The sequence below is a fragment of the Scylla paramamosain genome, chromosome 47 (assembly GCF_035594125.1).
Source record: "Scylla paramamosain isolate STU-SP2022 chromosome 47, ASM3559412v1, whole genome shotgun sequence".
Taxonomy (NCBI): Eukaryota; Metazoa; Arthropoda; class Malacostraca; order Decapoda; family Portunidae; genus Scylla; species Scylla paramamosain.
This window is the reverse complement of record NC_087197.1, coordinates 6,850,994-6,861,963: the sequence shown is the minus strand read 5'-3', so window position 1 is coordinate 6,861,963 and position 10,970 is coordinate 6,850,994. Positions and strand designations below refer to the sequence as shown.

General features: G+C 39.6%; 1 protein-coding gene across 3 annotated transcripts in view; it reads left to right on the top strand.

The window, feature by feature from the left end:
• Positions 1–1,834: 1,834 nt before the first annotated feature.
• Positions 1,835–10,970, top strand: part of LOC135094849 (uncharacterized) — a 66,071-nt gene continuing 56,935 nt past the window's right edge. Inside the window, exons 1-2 of one of the 3 annotated variants that reach the window (XM_063995296.1) lie at positions 1,835–1,974; positions 10,351–10,528. In XM_063995296.1, coding sequence (XP_063851366.1) covers positions 10,502–10,528 — 27 coding nt within the window. In that variant the 5' untranslated portion in view covers positions 1,835–1,974; positions 10,351–10,501. Of the gene's footprint in view, positions 1,975–2,245; positions 2,389–10,350; positions 10,529–10,970 lie in introns of those variants that run through there. The other 2 variants (XM_063995295.1, XM_063995297.1) reach the window with 2 other exon arrangements.

Sequence of the window (10,970 nt, the reverse complement as noted above, 5' to 3'; positions counted from 1 at the left end):
AAGAACTACAGGCCAATTGCATTAGTGAATACAGTAGGTAAAGTTTTCAGTGCAGTGTTGAATGAGAGACTGTGTAAATGGATTGAGAGAGCTGGAGTGCTGGGTGAAGAACAGAATGGTTTTCGTAGGGACAGGAGAGCTGAGGACAATATGTTTGTGGTGAATGAAATGATTGAGAAGAAAAAGAAGGATGGGGGTAAATTGTACCTAGGTTTTTTGGATATAGAGAAAGCTTATGATAGAGTGAACAGAGAAATGTTAGGTAGAGTCTTAGAAAAGATTGGATTGAGTGCAAAGATAGTTAACGTAGTGCAAAGTATGTATGTGGACACAAGAGCTAGATACAGGCTAGGAGACATAGAAACAGACTGGGTGAAGAGTGAGAGAGGAGTTAGGCAGGGCTGTATATTGTCACCAACCCTTTTTAGCCTGTATACAGAGGAGCTAGCAGCCAGGATGAGAAGAATGAATGTAGGGGTAAGTGTGGGGAATGATAAAGTATGTGTGCTCCTTTATGCAGATGATGTAGTTGTTATGAGTGAATCGGCAGATGAGCTTCAAAGTTTGTTGGATGTAGTGGATGGCTATGGTAAAGACTTTGGAGTAAGGTTTAGCAGTGAGAAAAGCAAAGTAATGATTGTGAATAGGTCAGAGGATGAAAGTAATGTGGTATGGAGACTTGGAGAGAATGAGTTGAGACAGGTGCAAGAATACAAGTACTTAGGGATGTGGATGAGTCCTAGTGGGTGTGCAAAGGCAAAGAATGAAAAGATAAGTATGGTAAACCAGTGGGTAGGTCGATTGGGAAGCGCGGCAAGGATGAGAGCAAGTATGATGTGTTGAGAGAAGTGTGGAAGAGAGTGGCTGTGCCATGTATAATGTATGGTATGGATGTGATTGCATGGAATGAAAGTGAAATTGATAAGTTAGAAGTGGGCCAGAACAAAGTAGCAAGGATGGCACTGAGTGCACCGAGGTGCACAGCAGTTGAAGCCTTGAGAGGTGACATGGGATGGAGCACCTTCAGAGAAAGACTGACAAAAGCCACACTTAGGTACAAGATTAGGCTTGAGAGAATGGATGATGCAAGAATAGCAAGGAAGGTGTACCTGTGGAATGAAAGTGGAAGCAAATGGAGGAAGAGATGCATGAGAATGACAGACAGGAATGGATTGCAAGTTGTGTGGGCGATAAGAATGGCTGGTAGGAATCAAAATGAGCGTGAATGGGTGGTAACAAGAGGAGGAAGAGTGGGAGCCGAATGGGATGTGAGAAAATGGGAGAATGAGATAGACAAAGAAGTGAAATGTGTGGGACTGAATGAATGGAAGAATGAGATGGAAAGAAAGAAGACCCTGGAATGGTACAAGGAGAAAGAGGCCCCGAGGTATGAAAGGTGGTATGATGGAAGCCTGGGCGGTGATCTTCTCTTCCGAGCGAGGGCACAGTGTATGGATGTGAATGCAAGGAGCTACAGGTGGTCTGAGTCCCGCAGCAAAGTGTGCCAGATGTGTGACATGGGAGAGGATGAGACGGTGGAACATGTGGTGCTGGAGTGTGTGCAGTATGCCAGAGACAGGAATGAGATGATGCAAGTGATACTGACTGAGTTAGGGCATGATAGGAATGAAAGAGTGGAGAAGACAGGAAAGGAATGGATGGTGTTGTTGCTGGGACTGTGTAGAGAGGCCAATGAAAGGATGATTGAGGCGGTGAAAGAGTTTCTGGAGAGAATGTGGCGTGCCAGGTGTATGAACAATTAGGATAGAGGATGCTGTTCGTTTCTCTTTTTTTTTTTTCCCCTTTCTACAGGAGTTGCCGATCCAAAGGCCTGGCTCAGAGTGATCCTGTGCCACCTGTACCATCAAGATCAAGATCGAGCGGGCATGGCTTCGGCTTGTGCCACGTGTGTACCACAAAATGAGTAAGATACCTGCCAGGAGGCGACCTAGACAGCAAAGCGGAACTTCAAAGGTAAGGAGTAGTGGTGGTGGCACAAATGTGCGTGGAACAAGCGTCAAAGTTCGTGGATGATAAAGGTTTGATAGGTGTCTTAAAAGTCACCGGCCATTACTGCATGGCCTGGCAGAGGCTGACCGAAACTAGTGTCTGCATAGTGTAGCCTTCACTGTGGCGTTTGCAACGTGTTATGGTCATTCGCTAGTAGGAAACTGATAGACTAAGGCCCGATTTTTTAAACCTGGTGTTAGTAGTTAATAATACCAATGTAGCTGGTTCTTAATGTCTTTTAAACCGTGCTGTTAGGCCCGGTTCACACCAGCCCGTCACCGCCACCGCCGACACCATCAGTAAGCTAGATGGGAATCGCAATCCTCGGCGCCGACGGCCGTCTCGCCGTCAGAGATTAAATAAATTCATCTTTTGACGGTAGGACGGCGGCAGTGTTGCCCATTATCGATGGTGTTGGATATCCTTGATATCACGAAAATGTGAAATATTAGTATTTATACACAGTTAAAGAAATAATATATTACTATAATAAATGTTGAAATATATTTTCCTAAAGTGTGAGGTGAAGACTGTTGTTCGATGAATCTGGAAACTCGGCACACCGCTCATCTTATACCATCAGCGCAGGTGATCCTGTGGTAAACACAGCATTCGAGCACGTGCAGTGAGGATCAACTATACCTGTGTTCACCTAAGCTGGCGATCCCCCGCAAAATAGACTCCACCCATAAGTTTCTGCAATTGGTTAGGTTAGGTATAGAGAGGTCAAACTCCTCTCTCTCTCTCTCTCTCTCTCTCTCTCTCTCTCTCTCTCTCTCTCTCTCTCTCTCTCTCTCTCTCTCTCTCTCTCTCTCTCTCTCTCTCTCTCTCTCTCTCTTTTAACAGGACTTTTTGTGATAAGTACACTATATAATATAATGTATGAAACGTAACGATGGCGTGTGTGTGTGTCCCTTTCTTCCCTTTAGTGTCATTCTCACATAGTGGTGTGATATATATATATATATATATATATATATATATATATATATATATATATATATATATATATATATATATATATATATATATATATATATATATATATATATATATATATATATATATATATATATATATATATATATATATATATATATATATATATATATATATATATATATATATATATATATATATATATATATATATATATATATATATATATATATATATATATTATATATGAGTCTTGGTCATCCTCTTTTAGAGATTTTGGTGAAACTTTTGCTGTTGCCTTGGACATATCAAAAGCCTTTGATAGAGTCTGGCACAAAGTTTTGATTTCCAAACTACCCTCCTACAGTTTCTATCCTTCTCTCTGTAACTTCATCTCAAGTTTCCTTTCTGACCGTTCTATTGCTGCTGTGGTAGACGGTCACTGTTCTTCTCCTAATTCTATTAACAGTGGTGTTCCTCAGGGTTCTATCCTGTCACCCACTCTCTTCTTATTATTCATTAATGATCTTCTAAACCAAACTTCTTGTCCTATCCACTCCTACGCTGATGATACCACCCTGCACTTTTCCACGTCTTTTCATAGACGTACAACCCTTCAGGAGGTAAACATATCACGCAGGGAAGCCACAGAATGCCTGACTTCTGATCTTTCTAAAATTTCTGATTGGGGCAGAGCAAACTTGGTATTGTTCAATGCCTCAAAAACTCAATTCCTCCATCTATCAACTCAACACAACCTTCCAGACAACTATCCCCTCTTCTTCAATGACACTCAATTGTCCCCCTCTTCTACACTGAACATCTTCGGTCTGTCCTTTAATTATAATCTGAACTGGAAACTTCACATCTCATCTCTAGCTAAAACAGCTTCTATGAAGTTAGGTGTTCTGAGACATCTCCGCCAGTTTTTTCTCACCCCCCCAGCTGCTAACTCTGTACAAGGGCCTTATCCGTCCATGTATGGAGTATGCTTCACATGTCTGGGGGGGGTTCCACTCATACTGTTCTTCTAGACAGGGTGGAATCAAAAGCTTTTCGTCTCATCAACTCTTCTCCTCTAACTGACTGTCTTCAGCCTCTCTCTCATCGCCGCAATGTTGCATATCTAGCTGTCTTCTACCGCTATTTTCATGCTAACTGCTCTTCTGATCTTGCTAACTGCATGCCTCCCCTCCTTCCGTGGCCTCGCTGCACAAGACTTTCTTCTTTCTCTCACCCCTATTCTGTCCACCTCTCTAATGCAAGAGTTAACCAGTATTCTCAATCATTCATCCCTTTCTCTGGTAAACTCTGGAACTCCCTGCCTGCTTCTGTATTTCCACCTTCCTACGACTTGAATTCCTTCAAGAGGGAGGTTTCAAGACACTTATCCACCAATTTTTGACCACTGCTTTGACCCTTTTATGGGACTGGCATTTCAGTGGGCATTTTTTTTATTAGATTTTTGTTGCCCTTGGCCAGTATCCTTCCTACATAAAAAAAAAATATATATATATATATATATATATATATATATATATATATATATATATATATATATATATATATATATATATATATATCATACAGATATGTACAAGATTTATGAATGTATGTTATACAAAAGAGAAAAGTTATAGATACTCCAGTTGATGGTGAGGAGGTTGTGACCTGACATAGGTCTCCTGAGACTTAAGAGCTAAGGCAAGGCTGTCTCACCACCCTTCCTTTCCTCCTCCCATCCACCTCTCTCTCTCTCTCTCTCTCTCTCTCTCTCTCTCTCTCTCTCTCTCTCTCTCTCTCTCTCTCTCTCTCTCTCTCTCTCTCTCTCTCTCTCTCTCTCTCTCTCTCTCTCTCTCTCTCTCTCTCTCTCTCTCTCTCTCTCTCTCTCTATATATATATATATATATATGTATATATATGTATATATAACTGGAATCTATTAATCCATTTATCTATCCTTCTGCATTTATAAAGCCAGAAACTTTGATAAAAATAGAAAATACAGGTGTGACTCTCTCTCTCTCTCTCTCTCTCTCTCTCTCTCTCTCTCTCTCTCTCTCTCTCTCTCTCTCTCTCTCTCTCTCTCTCTCTCTCTCTCTCTCTCTCTCTCTCTCTCTCATATATGCAAGCAGACCCACTCAAGAAAGAAGAGGCACAAAGAGAGAGAGAGAGAGAGAGAGAGAGAGAGAGAGAGAGAGAGAGAGAGAGAGAGAGAGAGAGAGAGAGAGAGAGAGAGAGAGGAGTGAGTGAGTGAGTGAGTGAGTGAGTGAGTGAGTGAGTGAGTGAGTGAGTGAGTGAGTGAGTGAGTGAGTGAGTGAGTGAGTGAGTGAGGGAGGGAGGGAGGGAGGGAGGGAGGGAGTGAGTGAGTGAGTGAGTGAGTGAGTGAGTTTTGCATATATACAAGCAGACTCACTCAAGAAAGAAGAAGAGGCACGAAGAGAGAGAGAGAGAGAGAGAGAGAGAGAGAGAGAGAGAGAGAGGTGGTTGGAAGAAGGAAAGGAAGGGTGGTGAGACAGCCTTACCCTAGCTCATATGTCTCAGGGGATCCATGTCAGGTCACAACCTCTTCACCATCAACTGAAGTATTTATAAACTTTTCTCTTTTGTATAACATGCATTCATAAATCTTGTACATATCTGCATTATATATATCACTCCTCTATGTGAGAATGACACTGAAAGGAAAAAAGGGACACACACACACACACACACACACACACACACACACACACACACACACACACACACACACACACACACACACACACACACACACACACACACACACACACACACACACACACCATCATATCATTTCATACATTATATTACATACTGTACTTATCACAAAAAGCCTTGTTAGGACCAGCAAGTGTGTGTGTGTGTGTGTGTGTGTGTGTGTGTGTGTGTGTGTGTGTGTGTGTGTGTGTGTGTGTGTGTGTGTGTGTGTGTGTGTGTGAGAGAGAGAGAGAGAGAGAGAGAGAGAGAGAGAGAGAGAGAGAGAGAGAGAGAGAGAGAGAGTGGGGGGAATGGAGGTTGACCTCTCTATACTTAACCTAACTAATAACAGAAACTTTTGGGTGGAGCCATTCTTTTTTTTTTTTTTTTTATGTAGGAAGGATACTGGCCAAGGGCAACAAAAATTCAATAACAAAATGCCCACTGAAAGGCCAGTCCCATTAAAGGGTCAAAGCAGTGGTCAAAAATTGATGAATAAGTGTCTTGAAACCTCCCTCTTGAAGGAATTCAAGTCATAGGAAGGTGGAAATACAGAAGCAGGCAGGGAGTTCCAGAGTTTACCAGAGAAAGGGGTGAATGATTGAGAGTACTGGTTAACTCTTGCATTAGAGAGGTGGACAGAATAGGGGTGAGAGAAAGAAGAAAGTCTTGTGCAGCGAGGCTGCGGGAGGAGGGGAGGCTTGCAGTTAGCAAGATCAGAAGAGCAGTTAGCATGAAAATAGCGGTAGAAGACAGCTAGAGATGCAACATTGCGGCGGTGAGAGAGGCTGAAGATAGTCAGTTAGAGGAGAGGTGCTGATGAGACGAAAAGCTTTTGTTTCCTGTCTAGAAGAGCAGTATGAGTGGAACCCCCCCCCCTGACATGTGAAGCATACTCCATATTTTGCAGGGGATCGCCAGCTTAGGTGGACACAGGTATAGTTGCACTGTCTCACGAAAAGTGGTTGGGATGATGCGGTAGGTTATATGGAAGCTGTTTCTATCAGCTCATCTCTGCCTTCACAAGGATCTTGTGCTTTCCTTTGTAATGTCTGTCTCCTTCGTCTTGCTGGCCTAACTGGGTACTCTTCTGGTTCAGAATCGTCCAACAATAAGTGAGCAGCAGTGATGAGATCCTCATGGTCCATCTTATTTTGGTGTGTGTGTGTGTGTGTGGCAAGGAATGGATATGAAGGAAGTAGTGGTATGGGTTGAAAGGGAGAGCCTGCATGCAGGAAAGTCCCCGCACACTGCACATGTGGGAGCAGTCTTACTATGTGATTGATCGCCACCTCATCAGCTAACCTAACCCTAACCCAGTGGTTCTCAATCTTTTCCTCTCCATTCCCCCTTCATGAATTCTCAACATCCTTGTGGCTCCCCTTTATTTTCTCCTAAATTCCATCCTGACAAAAAGGGTAAAAAAAAAAATAATAATAATAAGTCAATAAATAAATTAATAAATAAATAGAATAAATAAATCAATAAATAAATAAAATTGAATGTTGATGAGAACACCTATGCTTTATTACAAAGTTTACATTCATTATCTTGTATTTGATAGATTTCTGTGATATGCTTAACTTTTTTTTATTCAGATTCCTAACATTATTTAGAAATATATAATTAGTAACAACCCGCCATGGCCCCCATACAAACCTGCCATGGCCCCCAGCTTCAGAACCACTGGCCTAACCTAACTAATCTAACCTAATCTTAACCTAACTGCCCGTAACCTATCTATCTTGTACCAAATTACTGGATATGGTCTCTTATTTATTACAACACATTGATTTGGCTAGGTTAAGTTTGGTTAGGTTAGATTTGGTTAGGTTAGGTTAGTTATGTTATGTTATGTTATGTTATGTTATGTTATGTTATGTTATGTTAGCGGATGAGAAGGTGGCAGCTGTTCACGAGGCAAGACTTCTCTCACCAGTCACAAGGCAAGACTGCTCCCACATACACAGAGTGTGTGGGGACTTTCCTGCATACAGGCCATCCCAGTTAAAGTTTGGAGGACAGTGGCGGTGCTGCCACCAGTTGGTGACAAGCACTTTTAAGGAAAGCGCTTTCAGGGATGTCTTAGGTACTTCACCTCCCATTTTTTTTCTTTTATGAACTTTATCATAAGGTAAATGAATATAACCATATTTTTTTTGTTTTACTTTATTATGGATTATAAAGTCAAACAATTAATGTCCTATGTATGTAGCAGCTGCATTGGAAAAAAAAATAGAAAAAAATAAAAATAACACAGTAACAGTAATAATGATGGTAATAATAATTATAATAGTAATTATTATTATTATTGTTATTATTACTATTATTAATATTATTATTATTATTATTATTATTATTATTATTATTATTATTATTATTATTATTATTATTATTATTATTATTATTTATTGACAACAACAATAACAAATAATAAATTATAATATAAGAATAATGACAACTAATAATATTAATAACAATAAAGTTATTTTTAATAAAATAACAATGATAACAGTAATAACAGCAGTAATAATAATAATAATGATAATGATAATAATAATAATAACAACAACAACAATAACAAGAACAATAATAATAATTATCATCAAAGAAGAAAAGAAAAGGACCCTGAAGAACCTGATCTTTACATATTTTAGTGATACTATCATTAAGATAGAATCACTTACATGCATCCACACATCAAGCCCAGAACACACACTTAAGACAATATTATCACACGGCACATGCACTCTGTCATTAAAACAACAATTAACACCTCCATATAAAAGGTTTTCTTCTCAATATTGGGAAGTTGAAATGGCAGGGGACATACCCAAAAGCTGTTGTGCATTGCATATTAAAAACAGAACTAGATAAAATAAACACACGTCACCTTATTGGGTTCATCCAACATATGCAGTGTTACTGGCAATGCATTTCCTTATATAGGGCAAGCACTAATATAATTAATGAACATTCCATGTTGTAAGAACACAAATCTATATGACCTAATGGAGCCCAATGTCATTCCTCACATCTTGGGTGCACAAGTTCCTTACATGATTTCCCATTTAGACTTTTCTTGAAATACAATAGAAACTAGATTTTCTAAGCCATATTGATATAGCAATGGGTAAAAAGTAGTATTTCTCCTAACATTATAAAGTTAAAAATAAAAAGAATCACATGCTCTTAAATTTGAATGCACACAGGTAAACAATCATTAGTGATCCAAAGATATAAAATCACTACACACTAAGTAGCTTTCTTGATTGATGCTGCATCTATGTATGGACTGACACCTGTTCCTAAAAACTCTGCAAAGGGCTAACTGTGATAGTGTTTCACAGGACAGGTGACTACCTCAAATACTGCTAAAAGATATATTGGGGCAATTGTGTCTAAAACTAGACCAGATAACAGGGATTTATGCCATGATCAGGTTAACAGCAACTAGTGCCCAATGTGTAGTTTGGGTGAGAACTTAATACCCCTGAACTAAAGGGAACAGTGTTCATGCCAGTTACCACTTCCCACATCTGTCCACATGCAGGCCTACCATGAGTAGGATGTCTTCATGATTCATTAATTCTGCTAATCTATCCCCAGTAAAAGAAACTGCAGGACTTTGGAGCTTGGGAGACCTGGTGTTCATTTGTGGAATATCCTGTAAGATGCACATACATTACTCATTGTGTAAACTTATATCTTAAATTGTCCCAAGAGAAAACTCCTTGTGCTATCTTAATCTCATTCATCCACTAGGTATTTACATTAAATATCAATACATAACTATAGTAATATATTTTCCACAGAAATTAAGTGAAATATAAATCATGAGTGTAAATATATGGAGATGAAGAGAAATCAGTGAATCTTACCTGCACCAAGATGTCCATATAGCAAGAAGTCCTCCAGACAAGAAGTTGTGATGAGGAACCCCCACAGTGTGTGGCTCTTGTTGGTGTCATCTGTAATATTGTTATCACACTAGCAGGAAAAATTCAATCTTCAGTTTCACTATAAATTACATTACGCAGTATGAAACATGATTTTGTTCCAGTGACCATAACTTGCCAATAGTATGCATAACAGTAATAAATAGTAGTTGAACAAGTGGCAGCCATGTTCTCTTTGAGAAATGCAGAAAATATCTAGTATCAGACATAACTCTATGTTAACTATTTTTACAGTTCTCTGGTCTTGCTACAGTTACTGTGACTGAGAGGCAATATATTGAAATAAGGTCCATATTTTACAGTTCTGGAACATCCATAACCTCAGGTAGTATGTAACTTATGCATTTAATAATGAAAAATTCTGCATCACCGAGCAGCTGCCCCTTGGCATCACAGTGGGCCCGGCAGTTTGAGTTCCTCTCAAGTGGTACTGAGAGCATGGAACCGTTTCACACACCTGAAACAAAATGGCATTTTATAAAAATGACTGATTAATGACAGAGAAAGGCATGCTGGAGAGATTAAAATTTCCATCCAACTAACACATTAGTTTTGCTGTTCCTTTTTGGTCAATGTGGAGTTAAAACATCTAACAAAGACAAAATTGCTAAAGCAATTTTACAAAGAAAAGAATGTTATTCAAATGTAACAAGTAAGTTTGTAATTTTTTTCTTACTCTACTGGATTCTGTAAATGTAAACTCTACATTTTTTCCCTTCAGGCCATGTAGCAGATAATTTTGCACTCAGCCAGGAGGTAATGAAGTGTTGCAAGGCATCAGGTAGACCACGACACAACACAAGAGGATGGACTAGAATAATCTTCAAGAGACAGTAATTCAGCCAGTGGTATGCCTGGCAGCATCGCCACACATGCCAGAAGGCACTGTGCCCTCAACAGTAAGCACCACTGTTCTGCCAATACCAACAGAACATTATTGTTAATATTAACTTGCCTAATCTCCTCAATGACCTGAACAAGGTCTGTATAGCATATGTGACTTCCTCTGTAGCCTGGAAAAGTGGCTAACGTGTCAACATACTATTTGCGCCACACCAGCAGAACGTGTAGTCTTAACTTGTCTACTCCTAAATAATGTTTATCTATTGTTTAAGGGCAGGAAATAAAGTCTACTGGATTTGATAACAATCACAAGTGGCTAAAGATGAGAAGACAGAAGTCCTTGAACATGAAAGTGTTCCCCTTATTTACATTGCCTTTTGTTTGATTATGGACTATTACCTCAGTCAACATGTCTTCAGCCTTTCACATGTACCCTCTGGTGTCAGTGGGAAATACATGGAGTCTCACTGCTTGCAGAATACTCTTCTTTTCGCCACA